Below are 17,438 nucleotides of genomic sequence, written 5' to 3' on the forward strand. Positions count from 1 at the left end.
TCCCCCTACCAAAACTGTTGGGCTCTCAAGGGCTCTTTTACCAAGTTGTCGCATCACGTATAATCACGCTTAACGGCTTGCGTCCATCAAACAAAGCTGACACGAGCCCCAGCGACAAGCTGTCTCCTATCCGGTTAGAATCCAACCCATGGGGAACAGCTGAATCTCTATACTGCAATTAACAAATTATTGAGTCGTACATTCGGCAGCTATCTAAACTGCAATCTAGAATCAACTTGCCAAAGCAAATTAAAAACACTTATCAAAACGCAAAGGTGCTCTTGCTCCTACGACTTTAGACTTTTGAAAAATACTTGCTCACCGTTGCCAGTTCTTAGAATGTGGTCAACATGCCAAGTTGATGCATATCGAAAGCCGTAGTCGTTCCGAACATCTTAGTCAAAGTAATTTGAAAGAAAGAGGATGTAACCGGTCAGTTTAAGTTAGTACTAGCGTTGTTAGACTCAGGGTCCGAGTTAAACTTGATCCCGAAGGACACTGCCTAACGTTTGTAGTTAGTTGTACTTCGGCTACTTCAAGGCAAATAAATTATAATAACCCTCAAATCAGTGATCGCCTCCTTTTGTGCATAGTAACCTATAAGCCGCCATGATGTCTTCGAATGGTACACACCAGAGGGGATCGTCCTAGCTGATTCAACATTATATAAATCCAGAAAAAATCCACAATCTGATCGGAATTAAAGGATTTTCCGAAACCATCCGAATTGGAAAGTGCATGATGGGTACAAATACGAGTTTTGTTTGGCTAATTGGGAGAAGTACGATATAACCTACTGAGCCTTCTAGATGAAATCGCTTCACATTTTTGGAAGCTAACGGTCTCACACCTTCTAATTAAGGCTGGATTGACAAATACCAATTTATCCATATTGGTCATATCATCAGACAGCAGTATTTTAATGCATATGAAGGAAGCATAAACGATTGGATTAGCATGGCGGCCATCTGACGAAGTATTAATTTTCTAATTCAAATATGAGTTCTCTGAGACTTCTACTAGACGGACGGTCCTATCTGAAGTATCACGGATATTCGACTCGCTTGGGGTTATTTTCCTAAAGCCTTATCTTAAGGTCTGCAGATGCTTACAAATGCGTATACGGCTGTTGTGCTTAGGCTCGCAGTGTAATCAATGGCGTTATAATAACCAGCTTACTACTTGCAAAATCAAGAGTCACTCCGATTAAACCTTGTTGCTTCCAAAGCTGCAACTCTGTGCAGTGGTACTGCCTAACAGAACGTACGAAAACTTTAACCCCAAGCTCAAGCCTTGCATCTCTAAGGTGTATACTTCGACCAAAGACCGTTCCACATTAGTCTGAAAAGCATAGGCCTTAAACGCCAACGAGTCTCACAGGAACTCTGAACAGCAATCATACATACACGACGTCGAATGGCGCTACGTATCAACACCCAAAAATCCTGCAGACATTGTATCCCGAGGATGCTCATTATGACAATGCAGCACCTTTGCTTTGTTTATCGAGTTCTTAATAGGGCTTGATATTCAACTGTTGGAGAGGTAGTTTACGTGTCTGCAAACGAGATAAGTCTGACTTTTTTGAGATTCGTTGCAAAGATTCAGCAAACAGTATTTAGCAATAAAATTGTTTTATTATCAAAGAAGCAGCCCTTAAAGTCTGGTCTTCAAGGAATGACATAATTTTTTAAGCAAAATGCCCATAGGAATTGCATTCCTGATCGTGGTAAGAGCATGAGGAAGAGTATACAATTCGAATCTACTATATAGCGGTAGACCTCTTATGCGACAAGTGGTACGGAAATACACTTATTGCTACAAGTCACAAATCATGCGATATCCTCTGGATCGGCTTAACGGCGACCGCCAATTTCTGATGTCAGAAGTTCAATTTTGCGGGCCCCTCCTAACCTCGTACAAAACTCAAGGCAGGTCACCTTACAAAACTTACATCTTAATATTTATTTGCAATTTCTAGTATCGGACAGCCCAAGCGATGAAGCAACATTGTCGCCAGCCCATTTTCTATTGGATCACCATTATTGTCATCATTATTATCATTTTGGCGTAGTTTGAGAAGAAACTACATCCATTCTCTTTAGGCTCGTGGTAACTGGATCCAAAACTGGAGCCGCAAACCACCATCAAAGTCGGTCAGTTTGTAATTGTACATGAAGATAAATAAAATACCTGTTGTATTTTAGTATTTTTACAAATTAAAGGTGAAACATACTCGCAACTTGATCTTGCTTCGCATCGATGGAAAGGTATTTTAAATGCCGTTCGAATAATACACTACTTTTCTTAACCCATTCAGTACTTTTTAAAAATTCCAAAATTTTTGTGGAAATCTACTTTTTCACCTGTCTTGAAAATTTAAATATTTTGATGAAAAAAGTTTGTTTAAACAAAAATAAAAGTAATTGCAAAAAGAATTTCTCAAAAATAATTTTTCTTATATTTTCTATGATTTTTCGAAGGGAACAATGTCGGAAAAAATGTGTATGCAACAGAGAAAAATATGGCTTAAATGCGTATTTCGAAACATTTTCAAAAAATCATAAAAAATATAAGGAACAATTATTTTTGAAAAATTCTGTTCTTGTGGTATTGATGATACCAATGCATTTCCGTTACATTTTTTGTTGTGTCCTGCTGAGACAAACTTGCGGTGCGCAAGAAGCTCAAGAATCTCCCAGCCAAATCCAAATTGTCTAGCTGTTATAGGTTCCATAAATCTCCCCCGTTGCACAGTGGATCTAATGAGATATCTAGCGGAATAAAAGTCGATTTTTATTTGATTTATATACTCTGCAAAGCTCAAAAAAGCTTTTTAATGAGCTTTTCAGTGCATCTCTGATCGGCTGCGAGCTTTGAAACTTAACCTATTTGCGGCACGTGTCTACACAAAGATTTGAGGTTATTTGTGATTCGTTTTAAATTATCAAAACAAGTTATATATTTGAGTATTTTAGACTATAGACTATAACTAACGTTATTCAATCATATTCAAGCTAATTTTAGTATTTATGTAAATTGTGGGTTCTTGTGATGTGAAAATGTCCAAAATGATAACCAACTACGTCCAACTCTTAAGATTATTGCACTTTTTAGGTGAAATGTCAGTCCCGAAGCGTTTTCTATTTTGCAGGTGGCTTGGCGAAAATGTCGCATCAAGAAGATTGTTGGTGCTAAATGAATATGTATTTGGCACAATTTTGAAGAATATAAACATATCTGACAACGATATTAAAGATATTAAATTAATAAAAAATTGGCTAATTCGTGGTGCAGACATCATAAAGCATGTGGGTCTTCCAATTGGCATGATGTCTGAAGGAGCCCTGGAAGCCAGGAATAAGGATTTTCGGAATATACGGGAGAATCATTCTCGAAAGAATAATATATCTAATAAAATGGAAGATGTTATGCACGCATTACTCGCATCTTCTGATCCACTAATAACATAATTGTCTAAAATGTCAACAAATTCGGTTAAATCTATTAAATTTGATAAAGTTGTTGCTGGTCTTCTAATAAATTTCCCACATTTAAATAATTATTCTGAATCTTCAGATTCCGAATAATAGTAGCGAATAATATATAGAAAATAAACTCATTAGTTAAAATGTAAATTAAAAAATAAAACACTTAAAAATTAAAAAAAAATGTGAACACTTATATTGTTGAATATGGTTTTTTTTACATTTGTATGGGAGCTATGATAAATACCTAACGTAGGATATTACAATTTGGAGAATATACGTAAAATGAATTAAAAACTGTTAGTACAAAGTTATATTAAAATATCTATTAATTTACTAAAGTTATTAATTTAAAATATCTATTAATTTACTAAAGTTATTAATTTAATTCTGCTAGCAGAGCTATTGGACCCACTGTGCGTTGTAAAGGTTTGAAATAAAGTACGCAAGTGAAGACTATCCCTCTTCACGGAAGGAAGTAACTTAATATTTAAAAAAAAAAAGTGAAGACTATACGTGCCTCGTCTAGGAAGATTATCGACAATCGCTTTTACGCTTTAAACTGTTACATTACTGGTGAGACATACGTACAATCTACTGCAATAAAAAATTTCGCAGCGAGCAGGCCTAAAAAAAGAATTTGATGAATATCCTAATATCAGAAATGTAAAAATTTTTTTTAACTTAAGGATTTTCAAAGAAACATTCATTTTTAATTTTATAAGTTAAAGTCTAACGAATTTTTCGTTTTTGTTTTATCTCCGACTCTTTTTTATAAATGGACTTATTAAAAATCGTTTAAAATAAAAATTATAAATAGTTGTTAAACATTATTTGTTTAAATGAAACTTAAGTTTTCAGTTTTACACAGCATTTTGAGTTTATATATTACGGTAATATCTTCTAAACGGTCTTTGATAAATATATTTGATAGGCTCTAAAACGCTTTCTTTGACCGATGAGTAACGGTATAAATATTTTTTTTACTGCTTTAAGATAATGCAAAAACATTTTGAAATGTAAGTTTCGTAATTATGAAATATAAATAAGAGGTGCTTATCATTTTTAAAATCTTACCGTTTATTTCCTTCGAAATCCTCTAGTTCTACTCGTAACGAATATTCCTCATTGTTTGTCAACATATATATATTCTCATTACCAAGCCAAAAGTCTTTGTTTGGTTCACCAAATCCATTTTTGTAATCTGACCAATCTCTGTTAAAATTTTCTCGGGGCTCCCCAAAATCATCGCGTCTTTGAATAACCTACAAATAATAAGGTTAACAAAAATAATTTACCTTTAAACAATTACTTACAGTCCAACCTCCATCTGTTGTATGTTGATCACAGTATACCTTTAGGAACCAATATGTTGTGCCCCGAATTTGCAAATAAAATACTCCAGATTCCTTCATTCCAGCATTTAAAATGTCTAAGCAGGAAAATCCCTTTAATGAAAAATAATATAGTTTTAATTAAACAACATTTTTTTAATAAGAAAATAAACTGTCAAAGGACTAAATAAATCCGTGACAAAGCAAAGCCCTTAAGCCGATTCCCATTTACACCGTTTGTCTGTTGTCAGAGTGAACTTAAAAGGCGATAAGCTATATGATATAGTTGTCCGATCCCGCTCGTTTTGACTTATACACCTCCTCCAAAGGAAATAAGATTTTTGGGAAAGTTTCATACTGATAGCTTTAAAACTAAAAGACTGGATTACGTAGAAACGGACAGAGGGACACACTAAAAGGACTAGGCAATACATCGAATCGTCCCCTCTACAAAGGTATTAAAAAACAAAGAATAACGCTACAGTCGTCGACCTCAGCTATCACCTACAGCCCAAACCGTTAGAGCTAGAGCATCCAAATTTATCATTATATTCCATTGTGCGCCTCTTTGCCATCTACATACATCAAACACCTAAAAGAACTATATTAAGGAAGAAAAATAAAATCTTTTTTAAGCATTTAACTCCAAAAGCTGTATGAATTTTAACAATTTTAGTTAAGGTTTTGAATATGCTAAATTACTGGTATATATTAATAAGAAAGAAAGTTAACTTCGGCAAGCCGAAGCTTGTATAATCTTGCAGTTATAAGAAATAATCAACTTATGTAAATACTTTGTTTCCCGATCGTTCCTATGACAGCTATATGATATAGTCGTCCGATTTTGATAAAATTTAATTGCAAATTCAGAACTAATTAAAAAATGTTATTTTCAAGCTTAGAAGGTTATATGTCAAAAATCACCAAAGCTATAATTTGTTATATATTATATTCCCACCAATTTTCCGATCGTTCCTATGACAGCTATGTGATATAATCGTCCAATTTTGATCAAATTTATTTCTAAATTCAAAAATTTCCGACTAAATTTCCGATCGGTTCTATGACATCTATTTGATATAGTCTTCCGATTTTGATAAAATTGAATTCGAAATTTAAAACCAATTAAAAAATGTTATATCCAAGCCTAGAAGGCTATAGGTTAAAAAACACCGAAGATATAATTTTTCATATTATTTGACCATTAATTTTTCGATCGTTCCTATGGCAGCCATATGATATAGTCGTTCGATTTTGATAAAATTAAATTCAAAATTCAGAACTAATTAAAAAGTGTTATATGCTAAAAAAAACACCGAAGATATAATTTTTTTCATCTCCGAAGCGTCTCTAGCCGAAACCTGTCACTGGTTGATTTGTCCCTCCAAAAATCGAACCTAAAACGATTTTCCTACTAACATTGTTTTCCCCAAAGAAGATTGCAAACTGAAATATTAACCCAAAAAATTATAATTGAACTCCGGGAAGCCGAAGTCAGTTATAAGAAATAATCAACTTTAGTAACACCATGTGAAATTTTTTAGGAAATAAATATGAAATATTCGAAATTCAAAACCAATTAAAAATGTTTTTTCTAAGCATAGGAGGTTATATGTTCAAAGGATATAATTTTTTTAAATTTTTTCCCCGATAGTTCCTATGGGAGCTATAAAATATAAAATGTCCGATCCGGGTGGTTCCGACTTATATACTACCTCGATCGACTCGCGTTGTGACGCTGATCAAGAATATATATACTTTATGGGGTCGGAAACGTCTCCTTCACTGCGTTGCCAACTTCTGACTAAAAACATTATACCCTCTGCAAGGGTATTAAAATTATCTGCACATATAGTTTGTGAGGAGTTGAATAACTCCACACAAATCCCAGCAGCAGATGGCCGGCCGCTCACCAGGTACGCGGCAAATTCGCGTAGTGGCGGCGCGGCGAAGAACGATGGGAGAACGAGAGAGTTTGGAGATCGAGGACGAAGAACGTGAGAGTTGGAGAACTTGAGAGTTTGGAGAAAGTGAGAGTTTGGAGAACGTGAGAGTTTGGTGAGCAAGAGGGGTACAAAAAAACTAAACTCCGGCCGGCAGGTGCACGGGCAGAAATGGGAAAGAAGTGGATTTACCGCCTTAAGAAGGAGGACTTCGCCCATGTCGCACAAAGACTTAATGTCGCCCTGGACGGCAGATTAGAGGACACAAGGAAAGCGGCCCAAGGATAGCTCCAAGTATACCCGAAGGACACGAGGAAAAGGGTCCAAGGATAGCTCCAAGGATACCCAAAGGACACGAGGAAAAGGGTCCAAGGATATCCAAAGGACACGAGGAAAAGGGTCCAGGAATAGCTCCAAGGATACCCAAAGGACACGAGGAAAAGGGTCGAAGGATAGCACCGAAGATACCCAAAAGACACGAGGAAAAAGGTCCAAGGATAGCTCCAAGGATGCCCAAAGGATACAAAGAAAAAAGCACGAAGATAATTCCAAGGATACTCAAGAATGAGGAAAGACTCCGAGGATCACTCCTAGGATTCTTAAAGGATACACAGATAAAACTCGAAGGATTCTCTACAAGGCACGATACAATCATATACGGTACAAGGAACACGTCAAGGATAACGAATGCAGGAAGGAACGAACCAAGGTCTACAAGGATTAGATTAGGACTGGCTGGAAACACGCAGCAGCAATCTGCCAAAGGAAGGGGGAAGTCGGCACAGCTAAGAGAGTTTTACCGAAAGAGGCCAAGCATCACGGAGAAGGGCATCATGCCTAGACGAGGAGACGGAATCGCCGGCCGGATCGGGGTCCAAACTAGGAAGCACAGCTGCTGGAGTCTGAAAGGGCACTCATGGTCAAAAAAGGCAACCTGCCAAGAGAAAATAAGCTGATGAGCACATACAAGGAGTCGGGTAGTAGATCAGAGTACTTACGTAGTGGCAAGGACAAGTGGAAACGCCGGGATGAGGGGTACAAAAAAACTAAACTCCGGCCGACAGGTGCACGGGCATAAACAATTTGCAAAATCACTATATGACAGGGAAGGGGGCTCCTCGATAGGCGGTCGATTGGCACTGGACGATAGTGCGATCGATGGGCACAAGCAATATGGAAATATCGGTGATGTCGAACAGCGCGGCGAGCAAGTGGCAACGCCGCACCTGCGATATCGATATCGTAACAGGCCCTCTGGGTATCGATAGCCGATTAGTATCGGTGCCCAGTGGGAACGGATGGAGGATCCGAGCGGGAGATTTAAAAAGTTGCTATGCGGAGGACGACCGGCGCTGTGGAAACGTAACAAGGTGGAAAGCCTTGAGGGAACGTCGAGGGAGCGCCGAGTGAACCGGAACGAGATGCGACATGAATCAAGTGCTAGGAGATACAAGGGAACGCTGGAGAGTGGGAGCGCTAATTTTCTTAAATCTTTCCTGAAGTAAGGGGGGAATGTGAGGAGTTAAATAACTCCACACAAATCCCAGCAGCAGATGGCCGGCCGCTCACCAGGTACGCGGCGAATTGGCGTAGTGGCGGCGCGGCAAAGAGCGATTGGAGAACGAGAGAGTTTGGAGATCGAGGACGAAGAACGTGAGAGTTGGAGAACGTGAGAGTTTGTAGAAAGTGAGAGTTTTGAGAACTTGTGAGTTTGGAGAACAAGAGAGTTGGGAGACAAGGGAGTTTGGAGAGCGAGAGAGTTTGGAGAGCAAGAGGGTTCGGAGACCAAGAGAGTTTGGAGACCAAGAATGGAGAAAGAGAGAGCGGAGACTTGTCGGGCGAAGCGAGAGTGCCGTGTTTAAAAGGGAGTAGCGGGACGCCGCCGGACTTTGGACGCGGCCGTAAACTTTGGACCGAGAAAGAAGGTGCCACATCTCGGCAGCGGTGCGGCACACAAACATGCCACATGCGTCTCCGGGATCAGCGGGAAGGCAGCATCAGGCTGGACGGCGGCGGGAAGCAGTGCGTCAAGGACAAGAGGGTCAAACAGGAGCCATGGACTTTGGACCCGATGTGGAGAGTTTTGGCGGGCCGTGTGCAAAAGGGAAATAACGGTTCCCAGAGGCCCTATATAAAACCGCAGGGCGCAGGCAGGGGGATCATTCAGTCGAGAGCGATCATTCAATCGAGAGCAGTCAGTGAAGAGCAGTCAGTCGAGAGCATCAGTCGAGTACGATCATCAAGAGTTAAGACAAGCATTCGAACGAACACCAACAAAGCAAACTACGAGGGAGCCACACCAGGGCGAGTCGTCGGAAGCAGCGCCGTGGGAGCCTACAAGGAGCAAGATTGTCACGTCGAGACGTTCGGGATTGGGATTACTAGAAATCTCCGAACTGAGGTCTAAGGAGGCACTACACGGCTAAGTTCTGTTCTTTTCTGCCAACGAAGTCCTGGCGTTACTCCTGGAGGGTCTACTAGACTTAGAACAGTGAAAGCCGGCGACTTGAAATCGTGAGCTCGGGGGTAAACCTGTCGAGCCCCAGTGTACCTCGTCCAAGCACTACGCGGACGTATCCCGGCGTGAGCCCAGTGCGTCAAGTGGAGTTGAGCAGGTCGTGGCGCAATCAGGCAGAAGGGAGAAAAGTCCCGGAGCGGCGCGAAAGAACCCCGAGAGTAGCGAGCCAGAAGGGAGAGAAGTCCCAGAGCGGCGCAACAGAACACCGAGAGTAGCGAGCCAGAAGGGAGAGAAGTCGCGGAGCGGCGCGACAGAGCCCCGAGAGTCACGAGCCAGAAGGGAAGAAGTCCCGGATCGGCGTATGCCCACGAACCCAGCACAGAAGTCAAGACGCACAGCCACCCTGTCAGGAGCAGTTCGCAGGAGACCGCCACCAGCAAGCAGGACACCACACCGCAACAGCCACGCAGGAACGGCACGGACAGTACGCGAAAGGGTGAGGCTAGGGTGGAACGTTCGTTTACACAAGGCGCAGAAGCGAAGTGAAGAGTGAGGCAGCTTCCTGGCGTTCCGCCTTGACTGTTCGCACCTGCAATGGAGGGAAGACTTTTGGGAAAGTTTCAGCCTGATAGCATTAAAGCTGAGAGGCGAGTTTGCGTGGAAACGGACAGACGGACTAGATTAACTCGTCTAGTGATATTGATCAGGAATATATATACTTTATGGGGTCGGATACGTCTCCTTCTCTGCGTTGCAAACTTCTGACTGAAATTATTATACCCTCTGCAAGGGTATAAAAATGTAAATTCATAACGTTTACTCCCAAGAGGCAAAGAAGCCGTCCACTATCAATGAAGAGTACGAAGATTTCCCAAGTCAACGATGTAACTTATCTCGGCGTCTACCTTGACACAGACTTACTTGGAGAAGTCACACTGAACGCAAGGAAATATATCTAAAACAAAGAGCTAAATATACCACTGGATCCTCGTTCTATCTGGCCATGTCCGACTGTCCGTTCGTTTCTACGCAAACTAGTCTCTCAGTTTTGAATTTATCGGGCTGAAATTTTCTCAAAAGTCTTCTTTCTATTGCGGGTAGTATATAAGTCGGAACCAGTCGGATCGTACAACTATATCTTATAGCTCCCATAGGAACAATCAGGAAAAAAATTGAAAAGCAAATTATATCTTCGGTGTTTTTTAAGCTTGGAAATCAAGTTTTCTAATAAGTTCTGAATTTCGAACTTAATTGTATTAAAATTGGACGACGGATAGCTGATATAGGTGTTGCTGATCTTGGGTGTTTTTATTATTAATAATATATATTATTATAACCTCCTACGCTTGGAAAAAATATTTTTTAATTGGTTTTGATGATCGAATTAAATTTTATCAAAATCGGACGATATCCTACAGCTGGTATAGAAACAATCGCAAAATTAGTCGAAAAAAATGAAAAAATTATTCTTTTGGTGTTATTTAACAAATAGTTTAGATCGGACTTTCGAATTAAATGTTATAAAAATCGGACGACTATTTCATATAGCTCTCATAGGAACGATCGCAAAATTGGTGGGAAAATAATATGAAAAAAATAATACTTTAGGGCTTTTTGACATATTATCTTATAATATTAGGGGAAATACATTTTTATACTTTTAGACATTTTTTTGAATTCAGCTTAATAAAAATCGGGACTACTCTAACATATAGATGTCAAAAAACTGGTCTAAAAAAAAGAATGAAATAATATGTTTTTTATATCACTGAAGTCAGCAACAATCCATAAAAATTTCACATGGTAGTACTAACTGCAATGGTTAACAAACTTCGTCTTGCCGAAGCTAACTTTCTTTCTTGTTTTGGATGACGTCATTTGCTTTTCAGAGTTCGGAAAAAAGGCCTCACTTCTGCTCGCTGTCAGAAATAACACCTCACACACTGACCTTATGAAAAGCTGTCAATAAACAACCCTAAAATTTTGTTTTCCTTAGACTTTCTCTTTTCTCAACCCATAAGAGAATTTGTTTCCCCAGTCGGTTTTTGTGGTTGACCCGAGACCCTTTTTCTCCGTGAATAATCGGTAAACGGTCTTTTGACATTGCCGTGTACACTAGTCAGCATAATTATTTTGGCGAAACAAAAGTTGAATATACTCGTAACTTGAACTTGTTTCGTTTAACTTTTGGCATCAAAGAAAAGGTAGCTCAAATGTCATTTGAATGATACAATATTTTTCTTAACTTATTCAATATATATTGAAAAGGACAAATTTTTGTTCAGTCTATGACTAAATTGCGTGAGACGGACGCTGCTCCAAACTTTAAGTGTTTTTTGAATTATTTAAAATGAATAAAAAAGTGCACAAATATTACCATTTTCTTATGAAAATACGTAAAAAATTCGATGATTTTAAAGATTTTGTTGTTTTGGTCCTGGTTGACCATTTGGCCCATATGCCCATATATGTACAATGCTCTCCATATGTCACACATAAAAAATGGAACACGTTCGAGCGAAATAAATCGCTATCAAGGAAAAGATAAGCGGAAGCTCATGTTGGAGAAATCCTTTTTGGGTAAAAACCAGCAGATAATGATGCCTACATTCCCAAAGACTGAAATCGTAATAAAAACTCTTGAAATGGTCAAGATCAATCAATCGCATACATGACATTTTTAGGTAAGGATGTACATAATATAACAATGTGCAGCTTGTTCTGTGTGCATAGAACATAGAAATCTCTTCTGTTGAAAGTAAATCTTTGTTTGTATATTTATGTTTTTATCTTGTGATATTGTCCTCCTTAAATATTAAGTAGTTATATGAAATTTATTTAAACTTATATATATGAATTAATTTCTATGTATTGATTAAGATTGACGCCAATAGTAAAGCGGATGCAGTTTCCCTGGTTCCTTTCTCAACGAGCAGCCTTAATGAATCTGGGAGCCATCCTTAAATTCAAGTCACCGTATCTAAAAGAAGTTGTCTGCTTCCCAAGTATCCGTGGAGAGCTCATTCGCGGCGCTCAATTTAATACTAACGAAAAGACGAACCTTGATAAGTGCGTATAACATAAATTCTCTACTTATTATAAAGCTAAAATGTAATATCATTAATTTTAACTATATTAATATATATTAATTAAGCTTCTAATTAAAATATACCTATAACATATTTGTTTTTATTTGCCATCGGCATATTACTCACAAGAAAGCGCAGCATAATTTTTGTTTGCTATCTCTCTCTCTCAACAACACAAGCAAGGCAAGCAACCAAAACAAAGATATTTTGTAGGAGCCCTTTAGTTGTTTTTTTTTTACTTACTGACTGTCAATATAAAAGCGATTTTGTTCGTATCAAGCGGGACGTATTCGACTTAACCGCTAAACCAAAAACCCGAGACTGACAACACAAACGAAACGAAAAAAAGAGTTTTTGCTTAGACCCTGAGCTACTTAGTTACTTATAATTATTTTGAATAAAACTTAAAAGCATCGAAATTTTTTTCAATATGGATATTTCCGTATCTGTGTCTATTAAAAAGAATAAATTCTTTCCCGTTGCTACATTTATAAAAGATGCGAATGTGCTTTGGCTAACACTGTGTACCTAAAGTTTGTTGGGGGTTTTCCAAAGCGTCTTGGGCTCCTTTAAAACTGTTGCTGTTATTATTTTAATTGTTATAGCTATAACCTCCATTTTGGTGGTTATTTCCTCTATAACTTCCTTTATTGTTTTCTCTACAATTATTTCCTCCATTATAATTATTGTTATAATAATAATTATTAAAAAAGCAGGGACCATTGTATATTCAGCGATAATTACCTCTATTGTAGTAATAACCACGCTTCGTTTGTCATTTTCGGGAGTATAATATGAGTTCGCAATGCTGGTCATTATAGTACTACATTGAAAGTTCTTTGTTATGGCTTCGATCATTTTAGTGAAGCTGCCCCAAGTAAATTCCTGCCATTGTAAATTGCCATGTTCACAATTTTTGTCTTCTTTGATGCTGATTGTCTACTTGTGTTGTGAACTTTTTCCCTTTTTTTTCGTATGCGCCTTTTGTTAGGTTTTAAATTTTAAAGCCGTTCTTTGAAAATGGATTTATTGTCCATTCTGAAATGGCATTTGAAATGTCTCTCATGTATGTCCTTTGGGCTGCTGGACAAACAACTATGTTTTCTTTTGAGTCTATTACAGTTTTACATAGCTCTTTATGTTCTTTTACTTGTTCCGGTGATCGTGTAGATTTTTTTCTTTTATATATATTCCCTTCCTTGATTCGGAATCTTTGTCTCCCATAAAATTTATTTCTCTCTGTTTTCTTATTTTTGCTCTTTTGCCAAAATGGTATTTAAGATTGTTGGTATTGATTAAACCTCCCTGGCAGATATTAAATTTGATAGTTTTTTCCAGTTAGTTTTATTAAGTATATTCCTATTTTCATGCACTAATATTTATTTATTTATTTCACCAACAGTTGGTCCCTTAATTGGCTTCTTAACTATTACCAACTAAATACTAAGGGACGAAAGGTAATTGTTAAGTGTTTTCTTAATAAAGTCTCGGGTGAGCAAGGATGCAGCCGTATGTGAGATGGAAGCTTGTTCCAAAAGTTTAGGGCTTTAAATAAAGGCTCAATAAAAGCATAATTTGCTCCAAAGGCAGAAATAAAAAGGCTTAAATGTCCTTATGGACCTACCAGGCACATAAAAACATATCCCGCTCAGCAATGCATGGCAGTCTATTTTGGAGGACTAATGCGCTAGTTTTTCTACGATCTTGTAGGGAATAAAGGCGCACAAGCCGACATTTCGCAGAGTAATAGGGGACCGAGTTATTCAAGTTTAAGGAAAGAAGGTCGTTATTTTTTGATATGTGTGGAACCAGTCGGACTCCAGACAAACGAAGCATATTCCAATCTGGACATAATGAACGATGATTACGGATCATTAAATTGCGTCGAATTTCCTTTGAGAAATCCATAAATAGGATATGCTTATGGAATTATGTAATTTATGTTATCAATGGAAGTAAATTTGGTATAAAATATAAGTGCTAGGTTGTGGGATTCATTTTTAAGGAAATATTATGGGAACTAGTGGAATACGAGTAGAGGACATTTACTACTCGTTTGCTGTACCTAACGTAGACGCAATTTGACAAGTTAAGAGGCAACTTTTTATGAGAACACATAAGGATGCATAAGGATTGCTAATTAATTTGCGTTCAATATCAGCAATATATACTCGTATATCTGAGATTTTTATATTTCTTTAGTTTTTTGTGTACCATGGTAGTCTGTAAAAACATTGTGATCTGTATTTTCAGCATACGAGTATATGCCTACAATAGTAGAGAGAAAAGATAGAAAAACATCATCGAGAGGACTTCCGTCCTAATATTAGAAAAATAGAATCTAAACTGCTAAAGTTAATATAAGTAGGAGGCAAGCAAGAATTGTTTGGTGAAAAAATATAACAAGTAATTGAGATTATTAGAGGATTGTGATGAGAATCGCACGCGGCTAGAGGATTATCGCTGCAACCTAAATTAAGGCTTAACTTGAGATATACATACAAAGCTAGAAGCTTATTTAACTTTTTGAATACATGGTTAATCTGGACTAATCCCATACTAAGAAGCTCATCGATGACTAGGATTTCGTGCGGAAGATGCACATTACTGGAAACCATTGCTGAAGATATGTTGAAGTCGCCCAAAACACATATATACTAGCTATACTAGGTATATGCTAGGTATAGGTGGGCAATGTTGTCCACATGCGCTTTATATAAATAAAGACTGCCGCTTGGGGGTCCAGCAAAGAAACCTCGTTCTGGAGACGAATAGCTGTGCAAATTATTCTCGCATCATTAGATAACACTTGTTTTAAATAGTATGAGAGTATGCTTTACTTACATTCGAATGGTTTAACTTTATAATTAGAAAATTTAATTGAACAGTTCCTAGCGAGATTCTGGCAGAAAGTGAGGATAGGAAAAATGAAAGCTCAGAAGGTGAGACAACATCTGATCTTTCGTGTATCTCCACTATCGCACCCCACAATCTGTCTTGCTGACGCAGGATTCGCCCCGAATGCCTTCATATACTCTGCGACGGTTGATGTTTTATATGCCTAAAGAAATATAGAAACTCTGCTTCAATTTACATATTGATGGCCGGCGCCCGGCAATAATTAGCATAATAATTGCCATTGCCTCTGCATATGTAGGTTTTGGGAAAATGACCATAGTCCATAAATAAATGATTTTAATGCATTTCGGGGTCAAAAAATGTCATGTCCATAAAGAGTATATTTAATATACTTGGTAAACCATGTTTATGGATATTTTTTTGTTTAGTTTGCTGCTAATTTTTCGTCTCCGTTCCGAATTACAGAGAAGAGGAAGGCGCACGTTTCCGATGTTAATTCTAGATTAAAAATGTAAAGTCTTCATCAAAATTCCGTGGTTTTGAAATAAAGTTGATTTTTAGTTTTTGTGTTTAGGAGGTACTGAAAGTGCTGACAAATTTTCTCTTTTTTAAATTGTTCGATAAATTGGTAAATTTCCTCATGAAATGTCATTTTAATAATGTGGTCATCTAGTCTCAACTTTTAAATGATAAAAAACTATATTCTTGCTATATTTACAAACTGTCAAAATATTGTATTCATTGTTTAGAGCACAATCCTTGCCCTTAAAATGTGTGAACAAAATGAAAAATCGATTTCCCTTAAGCCTTTTTAAAGACGAACAGCCCATTTCCTCTACATTGATGAGCTCACGACTCCCAGACAACACACCTAAACAAATAATTTTTTTTTTGTAATTGTCCTTAGATATTTTCGACTTTGCGGTAAAGTATGATGGTAAAAGGCTAACCAATTTGCAATCTTTTGAACAATATTATCAAAGAAACCTTGAACCTCAATCGAATCAGTATCTTTCAACCGTTTCCTAAAGTTAAGAAATTTGTGGTACTAATCCGTTTAATGGGTTATATTATACTAAACGGTTATGTATAGAGGGACAATAAGCTTGGGTATTTTCGTGACTTGGAGTCCTCAGCTCTATTGAAATTCTTACATCAATAGGACCCGCTGTCACTGATTCGTTTTGATATGAAAGATCTGTCACAAACATAGAGGCCTTCAATTTAAATTTACTTGAGGTAAAAATTGGTTCTGATTCACGATTATAGTTACTAAATTCAAATCTTGTATACATTTCATGAAGGTGGGCATACTCATTTTTACTAAAATCGACATACAGACTCAGATCATATGGGTATGACTCAGAACTCAAATAATTTAATTAAAGTTGAACTATTTTTAAGTTTGATCAAATATTTATGATAAGTTCTCTATTTAGTGTAATCCAATTATTGTGAATCGAGGGTTTTCGCGACCAGCCGAAAATTTCACATTCTAGGTATGTTAAACATTACTGGTTTGACAACTCAACTGTAAGTCAAACCAGTAATGTTTAATTATCAAAAAGTCGATAAATAAACGCAATTTTTTTTTTCACCCTTTGATAAAAGTTCTATTATCTGTTTTGCGTAAGTGAAATATTTACACCACTATATTTATTTTCTGACACTTGTATTATACAATTCAAACGGAAAGTTATAAGGTCAGATCAAACTTTACGTGTTTCATTTTGAATTGAAATTTGATTTTTTTTTCGGAAGAAAGAATTTAAGTTGTATTGCAGTCACGATTATATTTTCTGATATTTTTTTTTGTGTTGATTGAAGTATATCGTTTAACAATGATTGAATAGATTTGTGTCAAGAGATCGTGATTCATCTAACTATGCCGCTGCTATATGAACTAAATTGTGAATAATAAATAAACGTTGAATAAGGGATAACCGCCAACAATTCCTCACAAGTTATCATGCTAAGGAGGGTACAGAATGGGGAGGCAATATCATCTAGCCACCGTAACTCTTAATGCTGTCTGATTCGCTTTTGCCGCATGTAATAAGTCCGTTTACATCCCCTTTTTGTTGAGCATTTTAGATTACCGCTTAGTGCACTTAAAACTTTTTTCGCGTAGTGCAGTGCGTGCTATAGAAAAGGTAAGGAAGATCCCACGACAAGCCGACGAGCACCGATCAATGCTAGAAGTGCATGAACCCGAGTCTTCCTATACACTAGGTGACCCTTAACTTAATGAACGCAGGTTAAACCAT

The 17,438-nt window shown here is 37.4% G+C and overlaps 1 protein-coding gene across 7 annotated transcripts in view; it reads right to left on the reverse strand.

The window, feature by feature from the left end:
- Positions 1 to 17,438, reverse strand: part of LOC108032733 (techylectin-5B) — a 405,968-nt gene that overhangs the window by 172,716 nt on the left and 215,814 nt on the right. For 6 of the 7 annotated variants that reach the window (XR_007764850.1, XM_050889668.1, XM_044091525.2 and 3 more), the window contains 2 exons: positions 4,805 to 4,936; positions 4,566 to 4,753 (listed from right to left, as the gene is read on the reverse strand). Coding sequence is in view for 6 of the 7 variants with exons in the window: in XM_050889668.1 (XP_050745625.1) it covers positions 4,566 to 4,753; positions 4,805 to 4,936 (320 nt within the window). In the remaining variant the exon portion in view is untranslated. Of the gene's footprint in view, positions 1 to 4,565; positions 4,754 to 4,804; positions 4,937 to 7,565; positions 7,700 to 7,763; positions 7,902 to 17,438 lie in introns of those variants that run through there. The other variant, XM_050889670.1, reaches the window with a different exon arrangement.

Source organism: Drosophila biarmipes, unplaced genomic scaffold (genome assembly GCF_025231255.1).
Source record: "Drosophila biarmipes strain raj3 unplaced genomic scaffold, RU_DBia_V1.1 ptg000004l, whole genome shotgun sequence".
NCBI lineage: Eukaryota > Metazoa > Arthropoda > Insecta > Diptera > Drosophilidae > Drosophila > Drosophila biarmipes.